Raw genomic sequence first — 18,550 nt, forward strand, 5'->3', positions numbered from 1 at the left:
GAAAGGGTGGTAGGGACAAAATAAGGACATGGATGAGGAGGGAGGCCAAAGCCACCACAGACCATCCGCCGGGATCTCTCAGGGGGAAGCTGAGATATAAGATGACAGCTAGAATGGACCAGTGGAGGAAAGCCAGGCCTTAGACCTCACTCGTTCCTATGGCCGCCCCTCAGATCCTGGTCTCCCACAGGCTTCCATCTTTCCTTTCTTCTGTCTCTCTCTGTACCCTTCTTGGGCCACCTCACTCATGGTCTCAACTCCATCGCTCAGCTGATGATCTGGTGCCAAGCTTCCCCCTGCCCTCCACACACCTCCATCTGTGTGTCCACCAGGCTTTCAGGCAACACTACTCAGCCTCAGCGAGGGAGCCAAGAATTTCCTGTCTCTCTTGGTGGCACCACCATGCACCCATCCACCTCATCATCAATGAGGCCAGATCCCTCTCCCTCATCCTCACATCCAGTCATTGACAGGGTCCTGTGGCACCCATCTCCTTAGCAACCTGCTCTGCCACTTCCTCTCCAGCCCGCTCCCTTCGTGTCTCGCCTACACTATGGCAGTGACTTCCCACACCTGGCCCTCCCATGCCTCCAAGCTGCTGCCAGAGTCAGTTACAACAGCCTTAACACAGTCAGGATGTTCCACTCCAGTGACAAAAGAATGACGCTCAAGCCCTTTCCATGGCCTCGCTCCGGACGGTTCGTGCCCTGCTTCTTTCCAGCCACACGGGCTTACAGGGGCCTCGCACGTGCTGACCTGCATGGGCCTCCTCATCGTTGCTCGTGTAGGTCCCTGTTCATGGAGGCTTCTTCCCATTCCCTTCCCTCCACCCCTCCGTCCCTGACTCCCACACCACTCTGTCTGGCTAATACCCGGTCTTGTCTATAATCCAGAAGAAACATTTATCCTTCCTTTCCTTGTGTCCTCACTGCCCTCTTCATTCAAAAGGCTTTTAGTAGTTTCCACATGTCTTTTCTACCGACTGTGAACCCTTGTTGGGGGAGGGGAGTGAAGGGTCCCGGAGGAGAGGGGTAGGAGTTGACCCCAGCAATAGTCCCCTCCCAGGAGGCCTCTGGTGGGCTGGAGCATGCGCCATGCTGACTGGGAATAAAATGAATTCAGCGGAAGGCCTCAAATAGCTTCATTCTCTCCTCCCTAATACGCCCTCCATTTCTCTCTTGCCTTTTCTTTTACTCACTCTCTCCTTCTGGATCCCCCTTCGTTTTTCCTCTCTTCTTTTTCTTGGCTTCATCCTATCCCCTTTAACTTCTGCAAAAACTTGCGCCAGCCCCTGGCACACCTGCCCTCTTTCCCGCTTCGCTGTACCCCTCTCCCCTCGGCTGCGTCTTTGGGGCCTTGTTTGTGTCCAACTTCCGAGAGCATCAGCTCGCCACCTGCAGGCACAGTCATTTGCTTTGGAGAATTTAGCCAAGAGGATGGTGATATTGACAAATGAGGTCACAGAAAGAGGAAAATATTGCAGATTTTCAGATCTACAATGTCAACTGGATGTCACACCCAGATAAGGCCCTTGGGTAGAAATGCTAGTTAAAATTTCTCATAAAAATAAGAGAGAAGAATAACCACGAGTACAGTATTTAAGCTCTTGCCTCAAGAGGAGGTGCTTGTTTTTCCTTTTAAGATACAAGGCATCCTGGACCTGAAATATCCTCGAATACCATTTATACCCTGCTAGAGGGAGGGGACACGCTCTGCCGCAGTTGGTGGCAATGCAAGGACTGTGGTAACCTCATGTGCCTTCTGGGGCTGCACATAGGTCCCATAGTGCGTGTTCTCAACTGCCATGAGACTGAGGACAAGGTTGACACAGGTTGCCATTCTCTTCTGCAGGTTATGCAGAAGGGGATACCTGCAGATGCCACGACTCCTCAGTGTGAGATGGGGAGATCCACCCGAACTTGTGCACTTAGGGGCTCCGGGTGAAGCCCAATAATCTCCTGGGAACAGGGATGAGGGACTCGCCAAGCTTCCTTAAAGGAACAGGCATAAACAGGCAGTTAGCTCTGAAACCAAATGGAATCAATGTGATTTTCCTCTCTGTCTAATGGTTTTCAATTTTTAATTAATTGTTTTAAATTTCTATTTACCTGGCACAGACACCAGCCCCAGCATTCTCTGGTATGGTTGTCCCTGAAACTGTCATCTATCTTGGTTGGCTGTTGAGAGAAATGAAAGCAAAAAGAAGGTTGGTTGTGAGCGGTCCCTCTGCTCTGCTTAAAGATAAATTAAGGATCCTGGGATCTGCTCACAGCCACCAGAGGATATAGAGGGGCAGGCACTGAGAAGAGAACTGGGCAGGATTTTAAGGAGGAGCTCACCCAACCTTCTAATTGTGCAGCCATGGGATGTGAGGCTCAGAGAGGCCAAGTGATATGCCTAAGATCACAGAATTGAAGGCAAACCGGGAGCAGAGCCCCGTTAGCCAGTGATCTTCCCACAGATTCACTGTCACCTTTGGAATGGCTGATAGTCTAAGTCAGTGGTTTCTAACCTTTTTGGCACCAGGGACCGGTGCTCCTATGAGAATCTAATGCCTGATGATCTGAGGTGGAGCTGAGGCGGTGATGCTAGCGCTGGGGAGCGGCTGCAAATATAGATGAAGTTTTGCTCACTTGCCCACTGCTCGCCTCCTGCTGTGCAGCCCAGTTCCTAACAGGACACCAAACAGCATTGATTGGTGTGTGGCCTGGGGGTTGGGGACCCCTGGTCTAAGTCACTACCAGGTTTAGTAGGTGCTGAGGCCAGTTCTATGTATCCCCAGCAATATCCATACCAAACCAGCCAGCACACCCAGGCTCCTCAGAACCCAAATTACTGTCAGGAAGGTGTTACAACAGGGAGAATGGCACCCCGGTGAGTGGGGTGGGGTTGGCAGTGGCAGGCCCATTCAGGTAGTGCTGAGCTAGGCAGCGTGGAAGGGGAAATCCTGAAGGGAGTGTCTATTTCACAAGGGCTCCGAGAACAAATGACCATTCCTTCTACAAAACAGGTTGGCAGCTTTATATCCTGGTAAAAAAAAAAGCGGGGGTGAGAATCTAATGCCTGATGATCTGAGGTGGAGCTGAGGCGGTGATGCTAGCGCTGGGGAGCGGCTGCAAATATAGATGAAGTTTTGCTCACTTGCCCACTGCTCGCCTCCTGCTGTGCAGCCCAGTTCCTAACAGGACACCAAACAGCATTGATTGGTGTGTGGCCTGGGGGTTGGGGACCCCTGGTCTAAGTCACTACCAGGTTTAGTAGGTGCTGAGGCCAGTTCTATGTATCCCCAGCAATATCCATACCAAACCAGCCAGCACACCCAGGCTCCTCAGAACCCAAATTACTGTCAGGAAGGTGTTACAACAGGGAGAATGGCACCCCGGTGAGTGGGGTGGGGTTGGCAGTGGCAGGCCCATTCAGGTAGTGCTGAGCTAGGCAGCGTGGAAGGGGAAATCCTGAAGGGAGTGTCTATTTCACAAGGGCTCCGAGAACAAATGACCATTCCTTCTACAAAACAGGTTGGCAGCTTTATATCCTGGTAAAAAAAAAAGCGGGGGAGCCAGCTCTATGTGGCTGCAAAGAATAAGTAACAACTCTTCCTTCCCAGCAAATGCTCACGAAGCCCAGCCTTCCTCGGGAAGCCTGGTCTCCAGCATCGAACACCCTTGTGTTTGCCGCTCCACATGGAATCAAAGTGCCTTAAGGAAGCGTAAATAATTTTTTCTATTTAATCTGCACACTCTTTGAGGTTGGAGTCCTGGGTGTGTCAGTGTTACTTCTCGGTCAAGGTTGTGGCTCGGAGACTGATGTGCAGTCATCACACGCAACAGTGCAGCGGGCCCACGTCAGCGCTTGCACAGTAGTGTGTTAATGAGTGTAAAACTGACATCGCAAATACAGCGTTCTCGATTTTTAAAATTACAACTCTGTAACAAGTCATGCTGTTAATACATACAAGAAATACCAGTTAAGCCTTCAAGTAGATAACACACAGCCTGTACAGATCACTGCTATCCCAAAGTGCATAACAAATCATTTTCTTTGAAATGAAGCAAGAATTAGCAGGTTTTTCAATTATTTGAGTACTAAGATAAATCGAAATAACAAATCCGAATATTAAATACCAATTACTACCTTAGGAGCTACAAATCGTCTCGGCATTACAACATGCCCTTCCTCACTAGCAAACCCAGGACATGTGGGGGTTTGACAGAAAACACTAACCTATAACCAATATGCAATAAAGACACAGTGTCATCTACGCAATAAAGACACAGTGTCACTTTCCATCCAGCACTTTCAAAATCTCACCACATATATGTTGAGAAAAGCCTGGCCCATATATTTGTCCCAATGGCATTGAAGATAGCAACCTTCAAATATTAGAAGAGAAGCTGCTCTCAAGCCAACGGTTGGAAATAAGTGATCTGAAGCTTCTACTGTGTCCCCTAATGGAGGTTTATGTGTCAGTCTAACAGCCTGGTAGCAGAATTGTGACCTCATTCTTAAATTCTTAACTCCAGAAACAGAGCAGAAAATTAACCTGATCCTCTCTAAATTAGCTCTAGGGACCAGAAGAAACTGTTACAGAAGATATTATCTAGCAAGATCCAGCAAAGCCCAACTGAAAGCACTGTGAACTTTTCCCCTTGGTGGTACTCTGGGAGAGAGGAAGGTTATTTCTCCTCGGGTCACAGTTCAGTCTCCATCCTTTGTGGAAATTATCTCCAGTGTTCAAGCCAGCTGGGTGGCTCTTTTGCTTTCTTATCTGAAACCACCATTTGGAGAACTCGATGCTATAGGACATTCTCATGCTCAGAAGTGACTGAAGTTTCAGGATGGGCAAAGTAAAATTTTATACAAGTGTATATATGTACAAGAGATGATAAAAAGACAGTCTCTAAAGCACTTTGGGATTCCCCTAAAGAAAGGCACCAGATAAATGCAAGTCATTACCAAGATGAAAAGTTAAGTTTTCCTGCTTTCACATCTGCAAAGGGTAACCACTAGAAGTATTTCTTTTTTGGTGGTAAAACCTGACTATTTTAGAAAAATACTCGAGAGAGTGACTGCGTTATTCTGCCTCCTTCCTCATCTCCGTTTTTCACAAGTTTTATGGTCAGTGACCACGGATACCACGCTCAGTGATTTGATACCATCAGCTCTGGCAAACTGAACAGTCCTCATAAGTTTGTACCACCACCTGCCTTCCGTGCAGCTGGGGCTGATTTTGTAAATTCTCTGCCTTCCAGTTCTGGAAACATCAGCCAAAGCCAAGTGCTTCATGTGCAAATTCTGAAAAATAACCCTGCTCTTCTAGCTTGGTGGCTGATTGCCCCTAAGTCATCTCACCTTTCCTGATGCTTCTGAGAAGCTGACGTAGACAAGAGACCATCAGGCACTAGTTGGTGGTCACCTCCCTACTCCCCACGAGGCTCCAGTCTGATGGAAGGATTCGAACTGGGAACTCAAGGGCATAAACAACTAGTGTGTTCATCCAACAAATCGCCCACTCTATAGTAGCCATGGCAACTACAAGTACATAAAGCCTTCTGACAAGATCCTCACCTCAAGTTGAAGGTGTGTATTACCTTCAACTAAGAGACAAAATGAACCTCTTTAGGGAAGGCCCAACCCTTGGGTAAAAAGCCTGCCTAACTCCACGCTTAGACTCCTGGATTCTACAGCTTTTCCAAAGACTGAACAAAATGGAAGCCGACTGATTACGTAGAAGACAGTGGAGAACACCTTACAAAGGAACCCAGGTTCCCCTTCACAATGTCATAGTTAACCAAAGAAGAGGAAGAGCATTTTGAAGAAGGGTGAGAAGTCTCAACCTTCTACAGAATTTTATAAGTTGAAAGGCCTTTTAAATAGCATTAAGCTTTTCAAGAAGCTGACAATTATTTACAATAGCAATGTTTTCTTTTACAACTCCTGCCTTTTTCCTGTCCTCTACCCACCCTCCCCCAACAAAAGGCGATTGAAATGGAAATAAGAGCTACAGTCTTCCCATCCTGGGTAGCAACACAGCCTTCTTACGTTTCTGTATTTTGAATACACACTTCCACACCACCAGGTTTCCATGTCATACCAGGAACTCCAGGGCAATTAGAGTGTCATATACAGCATACTGTATCCTAGAAGCAAAACTATCTGAGTAAATTCTGCTTAGAAAAAAAGGGTTCTCATTTTATAAGCTTGCAGAGCAGGCAACAAAAGTTTCTAAGCCACTGCCCTTGCTCGGAACCCAACAACGTTCCCCTTGGGGAGGCAACACAACGGTAAACCTCTTTTCAGTTGAGAAAGACAACATGACCTTATTTCTAAACATTTAAAAAACTAAAGATTTCAAAAACATGCTAATATCTAAGACACGGCAACGTTTGGTCAAACAGCCTAAACCAGGAACCTCAGCCAGAAATAAACGTCTCCACGGTCACGCTGGATAAAACGAAGGCCTGACTTTGCAAAGTCTTTAAACATCCTGCAATTTGGCCTATGTTTAGCTAAGTCCCTGTCCCTAACGCATCTGTTCGGGAAAAAAAACTTCTATCTTCAATACATGTTTAACTGAGTAACATTTTCTAAAGAGCAACATTTATGCGATGAACATCAGCATACATTGTTCTAAAGGTGACCAGTGTGCCCATGCAAGTCACAGAGCTGCAGACCATTTATAAAAATAACTCACAGACTTGCATTGCTTATGGGCTTAACTTCACGTTCTCTTTGTTTTGGTATTAAAACTAAAGGAAAGCAATGAGTAAAACTCTGAGACTTTGTTTTCACACGACGTGAGCAAAATCCCATCATATCCTTGCTAATCCCATAGATATGTTTCCACTGGATAGACTTGTGGGGGCTTTTTGTACAGAACTCACATGACAACCTCAGAAACAGGAGCACAAACAACTCACAGACAGTACTGGGCCACGAGCACTAGAATAGAGAACACGGTGAACAGAAAAATTAACTTTCTGGGTGGTACTCATCCAGCAGAAAGGTGAACATTTTATGCCCACGATGCAAAGACCAGTGAATGTCATTTCACTGAAGGGCACAAGGGCAGGTGTCAGACACACCACCCTCTAAAAATGATTCTAAATACTGCAAAAGCAACCTGGGGCGCATATCCCATGCATCTCTCCCCTTTGGGGCTGGGCATACTCATTACGCCATAACCCCAAGGTGCCTGGACTGTGCCAGAGACAGTAGAGGCAACTCAGCAACGTGGGTTTGAGGGCCACAATTCCTCCTGGCTACTGTAGGGAATCATTTAAACTTAGTTCGCTCGGTGAGCTCCTGCTCATGTTTGTCAGGCTTGCCATGAGGGATTTAACTTTATGGGCGTAGTAGTCCCTTAAATTGACTGACGGGACCTCCTTCATTCCATCTCCAAAGTCACAGCTGCGCATGGCACTCTCAAGTTGCTTTTGGCGCCGATAAAAGTGGGAGAATTTATTGAAGATCAAGGTGATGGGCAGTACCACAACTAGGATACCTGCCAGGATGCAGGCAGAGGCGGTCAGCTTCCCTGCTGTGGTTCCTGGGACCACATCCCCATACCCCACAGTGGTCATACTGACGGTGGCCCACCACCAGCAGGCAGGAATGGTGGCCAGACCCTCATTCTCCTCCTTTTCGATGGTGTAGGCTACTACAGAAAAGATGGAAATCCCCACGGAGAGGTAGAGCAAAAGCAGCCCTACTTCTTTGTAGCTGTATTTCAGGGTGGCCCCCAGGGAGCGGAGGCCAGTGGAGTGCCTGGCCAGCTTTAGGATGCGGAATATCCGCATCAGCCTCAGGACCTGGGCCACCCTGCCCAAGTTGGCCAAGGTAGGTGTGCTCTCCACCACCAGGTTCACTACCAGAGTGATGTAAAAGGGTACGATGGACATGAGGTCAATAAGGTTTAGGGCATTCTTGAAAAACTTGAGGAAGTCAGGGGCCACAGCAAACCTGGCCACCAGCTCAAATGTGAACCAGGCGATGCCAAAGTGCTCCACAATTTCGAACCTGGGGTCCTCCCCAGGGTTGCCCTGGCTGTCGGGGATCTGAAAGTCTGCCAGGCTGTTGAGGCACATGGTGATGATGGACCCCAACACCACCAGGATGGACAGGATGCTGAAGACCCGACTCAGGACCGAGTACCCGGGGTTGTCCAGCGCGAGCCACAGCTGCCTGCGCAAGTTGCCCAAGGGCTGCCCATCGAACTTGGAGGCGTCATTGTAGAAGGCCAGGATCTCATCAAAAGAGGATGTGGTGCTCTCCTGGTCGCTCTGCTCGTCCCACTTTTCCTGCTCGGGTTCCACTTTGCGGCCATGGTAGCTGTAGCTGCAGCAGGAGTCTATGAAGAACTCGTTGATTCCCCAGTACTCGATCTCCTGGCTGAAGGAGAACACACACAGCTCTGCCATGACGTGAAGTTTCCCGGTATGGTAGAAATGCAGCACGTAGGGGAAGAGCTCGGGGTTGCGGTCAAAGTAGAATTCACGCTGGACATCGTCGTAATCGTCGCAGAGCTCCAGAATGGCCTCACGCGAGTGGCAGAGCAGCAGGCGGCCCAGGCGCGTCTCGGGGAAGCGCAGCAAGGTGTGCGAGCGCAGTCTCCTCTTGAAGCCTCCTACGTTGATGCGGATCTCTCCATCCTCGACGTTGGCCTCCGACACATCCCACAGGCTCTGGCGGGTCATGCTGGAGACGCCCAGCCTCCCGCGCCGCGCGGGGGCGCTACACCTGGAAGCGGAGGGAACAGCGTCCGGTGAGTGCGGGGTGCTCGGGACCCGGGCTCCTCTCTCTTTCTCCCCACCCCCATCTCTGGCGGGCTCGGTCCTCTCCAGTGGAGTCTCTGGGTGCTGAAGGGCACTGAGATGGGGTGGAGGGAGTGGTTCTGTGGGGTTTGGCCCCCTCTCAAGGAAAGGCTTGGGGTGGGTATGTTTCCACTAGCATGCATGGCCGCGCCTCCACCCCCAACCCAGGGTCCTGTTGGCCTCTTTACGCTTGCGGGGGTCGCGCCCCCGCGGCTCTGGGAGCCCTGGGAGGCTGCAAGCTGACCTTGCCCGTGGGCAAGTCGAGGAGATATCCCCGCCCGCTCGCCGCAGACAGGCGGGATCGGAGCTGGGATGCGCACGGGCAGGGTTGGGCCGAGATGGGGGCGCGTAGCTTCGGGAGGGGGGCGGGGAAATTCAGCGCTCGAATCTGTAAACCCGGGCTGGGGGAAGGGCCTGGCGTCCCCTGCGTTCAGCCCCCACTTCTGGAGCCCCTTCGGCCCCCGCTCCGGGCCTCTCTGCCTGTCAGGCGCCGTGCCCCGGAGCCGCGTGCGCCGCGCCTTACCCAGCAGAGCTGCCGGGGCTCGCCCGGAGCGTTCTGGAAGCTTACCTGTGAGCAATGCGACCCGCGGCCAAGGCCGGCGGGAAACTTCCCCGACCTGCTGGCGAGCATCGCTGCGGCCGCCGCTGCGGGCTGGCTGTGCGTGTACGCGCGGGTGCGAGAGTGTGTGCGCCTAAGGGTCCGCCAAGCGTCTCCTCCTGTCTCCCGCCGGAGATGCCGCCGTCACCCGCAGTTGCGGGAGACTCACAGGTGGCTGCTGGCCCCGACGCTCACAGAACCACCTCTATCGATCCGCACGTCCCTCAGCCTCTAAGAGACAGCAGCACGCGCCTGAGGCGCCGGCGGGAGCCGGAGCGGGAGCCGAGCCGGAGCCCCTTGCAGTGGTGCTGAACGGACAGCTCCGCGCTCCCCAGCCCCGGCTCGGCCGCCGCCGGACTCCGGAGATGCCGCCGCCGCTGCAGCTTCTCGGCTCTCCTCCCGCCCCTCACACCCCTTTGCGCCCCTGGCACACGGCAGGACCAAACCTTTCCCAAGCCCTCACCCATCCCCTAGTGACAGCTTTTATTGAGACCCTCCCTCCTACCAGGGAGCAGGCAGAGGACTGCCTACGGTGACCTTTCCTCATCGGATCTCTGGGGAGATCAGCTGGAAGAATGAGGGGCAGCTTGCACCAACCAGGGAAGGGCAGGACGGGAAAAACTCCGGGTTTCCCTTTTAGGGACCTGATGAAAAGTTCCTGAAGCTGAAGGGTGGGGGCTGTTGGGGAAAGGTAGTGGGAGGGGAGAAGAGGGGGCAGGGAAGCTTGAGGTCGAGCTCAGCTTAGCTTCAGGAGCGCAGGCCCCGCCGGCGTGGGAGGGAGTCACGGAGTTCTGTTTGGGAGCCCTGTGTGGGCACAGTGTGTGCACAGGCCGGTGTGTGGGCTTTGGAAGAGAACAAGGAGGAGTGTGTGTGTGTGTGTGTGTGTGTGTGTGTGTGTGTGTGTGTGTGTAGTCTGAGGACAGTAGGACTTTCCAGTGTCTTTGTGTGCAGCATTGATTAAAATGGGACCTCTGAGGGGTGGGGAGATGTGTGCAGTGTGTCAGAACAGGGGAACTTAAGGCATGTCAGTGTGGTGTGTGTACACAGCAGGGGACTGTGAGCTGTGTGTACAGCGTGGTGTATACAGTGTAGTATTCAGTGGGACAGTGAAAAGTCCATACATGTAATACAGTGAGAACTGTGTGCATGCTGACACAGACGAGACTGTGGGGTGTGGGTCTGGTGTGGATGTGCTCACTACCTTTGTCCCCATTCCCAGAAGACTTGTGGTCCAGGTCTGAGCTCTTGGTCTCCTAGGATTGTTCTTTAAGGCACTGCCTCCTGGGCCAAGCTGAGAAATGGGCCCACAGTTTCCGGGGAGCTCCCCTCGGTCTCTCAGCCCTTTTGCATGGTCCCCATGTGCAAAGACTGAAGCACCATGTGAGCTTACCAGGGGACTGGCAGGTCTCAGGACTTGATCAGAAATCCTGGGAAAGCCCTTGTGATGTGGCTCTGGACTCAAAAGGCAGCCACCACAGCCACGGTGAGAAAGCACATCCTTTCTTTATGTGGTTCTGGCAATGCCATACCACCTAGACAGATGCTCTGTTGAGCTGGGGCTCCCTGAAGGGCCCGGGGAGGACCCTGGAACTGGCTTCTTGCGGGGCTTCCTGGATCCAAGCCTGGCTTCACTTAGAGGAGAGCTGTCCCTATGCCAGCCACCTGCCTCTGGGTATGTATGTGGGAGTGTGTGCAGATGTGTCGCCTGCTGAGAGGGTTCCAAACCCACATCCTTGCAGGTCTCTGCAAGCGCAGGGGATTCCAGGGAGGCAGGCACATGCAGGAAGTGAGAATAGCGTGGCGAGGGCCACACAAGCTTTCTTTCTCTTGAGTCTGATGCTTTTAGATAGGTGTGTGTGTGTGCGCGCGCGCGTGCGCATGCACAAATGCACACATAATCACTGTGTTGCTGCCTCTTTCAGTCTTTTTCAACCCCCTAGCTGTGAGATTTCCCTGCTGCAGGTGTCCTTAGCAGCAGCACGTGAGGGGCAGGCTTTGTGGGCTTTGTAGCTTCTGTAGCCCTTTACTACTGTCCTCTCACTATCTGGCTTCTGGCCACCGCAAAGCTTACAGCCCCCCTTCTGCTTCACGACCACATGTCTGTGTGGGTTCTGCTACATGCCCACCATTCCCAGCCACTCCTGTTCCCTTGGCCTTACTGCTGGCTCTTCTCTTGGTTTAGCTCAATACATAAATCACCTTTTACTGCCACATTTGGAATGTCCCTGCCCCCACCCCCACTCCAAAATGCTTGGGTTTGATGACTATGGGGCTGTCCTTCTCCCCTGCTTTATTTATCTGCTTGCCTCCTCTTTTCCTGTCTGCTTTTTTTCTTGCTCATTCCTTCTTCCTTTGTGGTCGTGGGAGATTTCACCCCTGGAGAGGCCCCCTCTGCCTTTTGTTCTTCTTTGTTTCTCGCACACTGGTGGCCGCTCACCCGCAGACCCCCAGGGCTCTGCCCAGGCTCCTGGGGGCTCTCATTCTTCTAATAGGAGTCTTCTCCCTGATCTTAAGAGCACCCTCCACCTCCCTCCTTCCCATTCACACTCCCCACCCCCCTCCCGCTGTTGCCGGCCACAGCTGACAGAGCTGTGCCAACATGCCCCCAGCCACTCAGGGGCCCGGGGTTCATACCTGCTCTTTGTTTACTTTTCCTGGGGTCAAGAATAAGCCTTCATGCCTTCCTTTCCTTGAACGGAATAGTGAACTTGGAGGCCGCAAGGAGAAGCCCAAGTTTGGGGCACATCAGTTATTTCTTGGAAAGGCTGAGGCAGAAGCTCTGTGGGTCTGACAGTTGCATTTGCAGAGGGTTAAGTGTTTGTGACAGGCAGAGCCACTTGTTTATTTCCCAGTCACTGTGCTAAAGAGAAATGAAGCTGTCTCTCTATTTCTGTACCCGGGAAGCTGGCTGTGTTTATGGTTTATTTAGAGGTCTGAGCCCTCATCTTAAAAATACAGCTGCCAGCTCCAGGCATACATGAAGGCTTGCCCCTAGGCTGGCCTGCCAGGGAGATCCTGATGGGGCAGAAGTGTATGTGTGGATGGGTGGGGGGGACGGAAACCCTGGGAAGGGGACACAGAGACCCCAGGCAGTGGCCCACATCCCTGCATCTGGAAGACTATCATCTCTGCTTTCTCTGCCAACACTGATCTCTCGGTCGAGCCCACACATATCAGAGTCGGCTCTTTTCTCTGACAGGCGAGGGGGCTGCACTGGTGGCTTGGCTGAGGGAGCCAGGCTGCCTGACCTACATTCCCCGCTGCAGAGGAGCCGAGCACTCATCCTCTCCATGGGGCGTGAACGCAGGGGTGCCCACCGCCCTGCTGGAGTGGACTGTTCACCTGTTTCCATCCTGCTCTCCACTAGGGACCCTCCTCATCACAACCAGGGTGTCTCTAATAAACACAGACCAGGTCATGTCATTGCCCCCTGAAAACCTTCCAGGGGCTCCCCATCAAACTTAGAATGAAAGCCACTTCCTTACCACAGTTTCAAGACTCTCCATATGCCCCCCTGCTCAGCTCGCAGACGTCATCCTGTTGCTGTGTTCTTCATCAATTCTGCTTCAGCCACATGCTCCTTTGCTCCTTCCCAGGGCCTTTGCACCTGCTGTTCTGTTTGGCAACTTCACATGACAGGCTTCTCCTTGTCAGACCTCGATTTAAATGTCACCTCCTCAGAGAAGCCTGAGGAGCCCAATAACTAGATCCCTCAGTCAGTCCCATCATTTCTTTGACAACACTTATATTAAATAGTTATTGAATATGTCATCGAATGATGAATGAGTGAGGCTCTAACTCCTATCTTGCATTATTCTGTGCCAGCCAGAGTCTTGGCCCCACCTCTTCTTCCTCCTGGATCAAAAAGGCAGCTGGAGGGGGAAGACTTGCTGTGCCTGGGGCCATGGCTTGGAGCACCCCCCTTCCTGCTCTGGGGTGCTTGCTTTAACAATTGATTAACCTAATGGATCTCATCCCTGGCTGCAAATTCAAATCCCTTAGGGACACTTTACAATAGCAGATGCCCCTGGATGCCTCGAGCCTGGCTCCAGACCAATTAAATCAGAATCTCTGGTGTAGGGCCTGGGGAATTTGTGCTTTCTTAAAGTCCCCTAAGTAATGGCAATATGGGAGTCGAGGTTGAGAGCCTGAACAGCCTTGACTTTGGAGGCACGGACAAAGAGCATGTGCTCAGGAGCAGCACCAAGTAGTGGTCAGCACCAAGGGCAGGGGCTGTGCCTTAGCTCAGTGCACCCTCTACTCTACTCCCCAGCTCTAGGTCAGTGCCTGCCCAGAGTTGGGGCATCATAACAGTTGGGTGTCTCTGTCACCACCTCCCCTCAACCCCTGAGCCTGCGCCTCTCAGAATCATTACCTTGGAAACAACTTGTGATTAGGAATAGTTGCAGTTTCTTTCTCTCCTTGGAAAGGCATCTGCTCCTGGGCCTGCATTACTGCCTCTGGTGATGCGGACAGAACAAGGGAGCTGGCAGGCCTGCCTGGGTGGGTGCACAGTGGAAAGGCACAGAGATGCTGTTGGGGGTGTAGGCAGCCTGGAAGAGAAGAGAGAAGTGGTCAGGAGAGACCCTGAACTGAGAAAGCAGGGTCTGAGCCTTGGAATGAGGCGTGGAGGAGGGGAAGAATGAACTAGTTGGGGAGAGTGAGAGAAAAGTTGGGGAATGAAAGGTTTTAAGAAATTTTGCTGCATTATGAATGTAATTCCTCGCTAGGTGTTTTCTCAAGAGGCAGCAGTAAATATATAGCTCGTGCATTGTTTTGGGATGTTGGGCTGAATTCACTATATGTGAGTCTCTGTCTAGGCCGTTTGGCTTTATCCTCAGAGGCCACCCTCCTTTCCTCCTACCATTCCCCATCCCTAGGTGCCCCTGGAGATTGACAAGGGAAGGAGGATTCTTTCTGAAAGGCTCCTTTCTGAGTCCTTTAATAAAAAGGGGACCAGATGCGCCACAGCTGGCATGCACAGGGCCAGCTCCTGTGTGGTTGGGGCCTTGAAGATGTGCCTCTTGCACCCCCTGCTCTAAGTTCCTCTTCCTTGGGAGGCTTTCCCTGTGAGCCTCTGGGTACCGCTCCATTGGGGCCCTTGACCGAATTCTTCAGAACATCCTAGGACAAAGCTGGAATAATTAAGATAAACTTAATTAAATTTCGATTTAAGGTCACCACATGAGAAATTAACGAGAGGGCAACAGGGCTCCTAGGTAGGAGACCCTCCTGGGCTCACTCTCACTTGCCTCTGGGGTCTGGTCGTCCTTCCTTCCTGCCCCAGGCCCTCCTGAAAGCCCACGGCGAGATATCTGAGCCGCAGAGACCCAGGACCCTTTCCACCTGCCTCAGGTGCGTCCTCTGACTCTTGCTGTCCCTCCTCTCCTGACCCTTCTCTGGGTGACTGACGAGTGGACTGGCCCTCCTCTCTGGGCCCAGCGAGATACCAGATCAGAACAATTCACTTCAAGGCCCTCATCTGCGTTCAGAGAGTGGTGGTGTCTCAGTGACCTTTCACAACCTACGTGGCCGATGAAGATGAAGACAGTGGAGAAAGTGAAGCCGAGAGTGATCGCGATGAGGGTAGCAATGGAGGAAAGTCGCTGGCTGAGGCGTGTGCCCTGGAGCTAGACTGCCGGGGTCCCGGTCCAGCTCTGTTAGCCATGTATCCTTGGACAAAACATTTACCCTCTTCGTGCCTCATGGTCCACATCTTTAAAACCTCTGATAGTCCCTAACTTGCGAGGTTATTGTGAGAATTAAAAAGAAACAGTTAAGAGCTATAGCAAGGCCTGGCACATAGCAAGTGCTTCAGCGTCAGCCATGACCAGAGCCAGTGCCTGAAGGCTTATGATGTGATCGGCTGTGCTAGGCTCTCCGCTTGCCTCCTGCCCTCTCTCGGGTTCTGTTATTAACCTCATTTTACTGACGCCCATAAAGTGAGTTGTTTAGACTCAAACACATCTCTCTGATTCCAGAATCTGCCCTCTTAACGATCTCAAGTAGGTGCAGGATTAATTAGTGTAGGCTAATTGCTGTAAAATCCCCCAATCCCAGTGGCTTAACACAGTAACAGGATCATTTCTCACTCATGTTGAAGTCTAATTGGGTGTTTGGGCATAGCCTTTCACACGGTGATTCAGGAACCCAGGCTCCTTCCATCTAGAACTCTGCCAGCTTGAAGGGACTTGAAATCCTTCCCTGGAATCCTCTGCATCAAGATGCGAGACGAGGGAAGGCAGCATAGAGGATGGCACAAGAGGTTTTCAAGGCCAGGTCTGGAAATGGCAGGCTTCAATTCTGGCCACCTTCCTTTGGCCAGAACTCAATCATATGGCCCCCTGTAAGCAAGAGAGGTGGAGGAGTTTGCAGGAAGGAAAACTGCGGCCAACATTCTCTGTTGTCAGTGAGAGAGTGGATGCTGGTAGACATCCTGCATCCATTTTTTCACGGCAGGGAGAGGGAGCACAGAAAAGTCCCCACTTCCTGCTTACCACGAGGTGGCTAAAGGACAGCTGAAAGGACTTTGCTCCAGGACCCAGGCCCAGGGTGCCCTGTATCTCTTGAGTCCTGAGCTGCAGCCTCAGGGGATTTTGCTTCCCTTTTCTCAGAAGGACGTTTCAGGCCTGAACTTATCTACACCACATGTCTGAAGAAGAGTATCAGTCTGGTTCTTGGTCACAAGCTTGTAATAAAAGATATTAGGTAGATCACAGACTCTCCAGCCAGAAACCAGTCTTGGAAGCTGCAATACCTGAAAATGCACTCACCTCCCTGCCTCCTTAGATCATCATGTCTTCCCTACGCTGGGAACACAGCAGAAATCTCTCAGGGAAAGATTCCCTTTCGGACTTGGCCTGCTTGTTCTTTATCATGACCAACTATCTACCCTCAGACACATTCCCAGCTCCCCAAACCTCTCCCAGCTCAGAGGTACTCACGGGTGCTGTCCCCAGGCTCTCACTCTTCTGAAAGTGATACCCACCCACTCAATTACCCATCCATCTCCCATCGATCTATCCATCTATCCACCCACTTCCCCATCCCACACCCTGGATGACTCTGTGGGCTCCTGTTTCCATGGTTACTCCAGGGCCTGAGTCTGCTCTGGGTTTGCTGAGAGATTCTCCACTCTAAGCTATTCCCACAACTGCCTTACTGCTGGACTAAAATCCTGGATTGCTTGTGGGGTCCCACCCTTCATACAGCTCTCTCTCCCCCATAGATCACACATTGCTTGTGCATTGGCCCGTCAAGGTGATCAACTTCCTGGATTTGAAATAAAATCAAAGCTCTCCAGTATTTTAACAGAGAGGCACTTCTGGAAATAGAATGTCTGGGAGGCTGCCACACAAAACAAGTGGGTATTCCCAGAGGTAGGTGGTGCCCCTTTGTAATAATAACAAATGCTAATATTTATTGGGCACTTACTATAAGCCAGGCACTGTTCGAAAAATTTCACGTTTATGATCTAGGTTAATCTTTACAACAAACCTGTGGAGTACATGTTACAATTATCGAGAGGAAATAGGCACAGAAAGGTTGAGTAACATGTTCAAGGCTACAGAGCTAACCAGTGACAGAGCTGAGATTCAAGACAGGTACACTCGAGATTTGTTCTTACACACTGAATTCCTGGCCTCTCTACAGCCATTCCTCACCCAGGAATTCTAGAAATATCCCTGAATCATTTTTCAAGACGGGAGGTTGGTTTCCGAACATCTCCCCAGCACTCAGCTCCTCTGTAGGGGTGACAAGTGCCCATATATGACAGCCCCCTGTCTGCTCTAGACCACTTGGCAGCATCTTTCAGTTGCTCAGAAGCCTGATGGGCCACTGCTGTTCTCAGGAGCAGCTCAGTGACCCTACCCACCTGTTTGTGGGCTCCAGAGTTTTCCTCAGGCCATAGCCAAGCTTCAGCTTGTCCTCAGAGGCCTTCAGGAGGGTGGGAAGAAGCAATCCCATCAGAGAAACCCAGCTGAGGGAAGACACAAGATGTTCCCAACAAGTGACAGAAAACCAATTCACACTCTTCTCTGCAGCCAAAAAATTAAGCTAATTTTTTTTATTTCTCTGCTTACGTGCGACTCAACTAAACATAGGCATCTAGGAATGCAAACGATGACTAGATTTTCTTAATTTAGGGCAGTTTTAATTAAATCTTGCTAAAATGATGGAGGCTCTGGATATTTTTATCGTGGCAGGAAGCTATGTGATTTGAGAATGGGAGAGGTGGGGAGCACCATGCCTCCTCCCCTGGCCGTTTCCCACCCCGCACTGGCCTCCCAGTGCTGCCCCACTAAGCATGTCTCTTAAGAAAAGGTGCAATACTCCTGCGATTCTTGTGTCCTTTGCTTTTGTTTTTATTGAAGGAAACTAGTTTCCTTACATACACTGCACTCATTCTTACTAACTAGAGTTGGAAAATCCAAATGACTTAGCAAAAAAAAAAATAAATAAATTACAGGATTATTGTTGAGAAAAATTTGGACTTACCAGAAGTTCCTAGCATAAATATTAAGAAACCAAAATCAAAAGTTTCAAAGGTAGTATCTCCTCGTACATACTGCTCATCATCTTCAGTTCTCCTCTCCCTCTGGGCGCATAGAAAGATGATATTTCCTATCCTCTCCAAGTTTGGAGGAACCATGTGACTTGTTCTGGCCAATCAGCTGTGCCTGCAGGTAATGTGTCACCTGTGGGCCAGCGCATTTAACTAACTGTCTGTGTGAGAGACTGCAGTGAACTCTGCCCCTGCTGTGGTAGTACATATTGAGATGATGGTGCCATAAGATCAAAGCAGCCTGGATCCCTAAACTATCCAATGGAGCACAGCTACCTGGAGTCTCCTGGATGTGAAGCAAACTTTGTGTGGTTGAGGGATACATTTTGGTTGGGTTTTATCACTGAGATTCAAGGGGAGTTTGTTGTTTCCTATAGCAGAGTCTCTCTTATCTTGATTAATACAACAAATAATTCTTTTCTAATGATCGTTGTACGATAAGGCCACATTATTTCAATTATTTTATATTAGATTGTTTTTGAATTTCAAAAATTATCTGTCCTGTTCGGTCTAGAATGGGACAAAGTTTACTTTTACCAAGACTAAATAAGATAGTTGGAGAACATATTTAGC

At 50.7% G+C, this 18,550-nt stretch overlaps 1 protein-coding gene across 1 annotated transcript; it reads right to left on the bottom strand.

Annotated features, from left to right (window-relative positions):
• Window positions 1-5,913: 5,913 nt before the first annotated feature.
• On the bottom strand, window positions 5,914-9,673 carry KCNS2 (potassium voltage-gated channel modifier subfamily S member 2). The gene is made up of 2 exons (XM_006916655.1): window positions 9,382-9,673; window positions 5,914-8,739 (listed from the first exon to the last, which is right to left on the bottom strand). Exon 2 carries the CDS (start codon window positions 8,694-8,696, stop codon window positions 7,263-7,265), a length of 1,434 nt encoding a protein of 477 aa, XP_006916717.1. The 5' UTR covers window positions 8,697-8,739; window positions 9,382-9,673; the 3' UTR covers window positions 5,914-7,262.
• Between the last annotated feature and the right edge of the window lie 8,877 nt (window positions 9,674-18,550).

Source organism: Pteropus alecto, unplaced genomic scaffold (genome assembly GCF_000325575.1).
Source record: "Pteropus alecto unplaced genomic scaffold, ASM32557v1 scaffold164, whole genome shotgun sequence".
NCBI classification, from domain to species: Eukaryota; Metazoa; Chordata; class Mammalia; order Chiroptera; family Pteropodidae; genus Pteropus; species Pteropus alecto.

Coding starts and splice junctions, on each gene's coding strand:
- KCNS2 (XM_006916655.1), bottom strand. CDS start 8,696: ATGACCCGCCAGAGCCTGTGGGATGTGTCGGAGGCCAACGTCGAGGAT.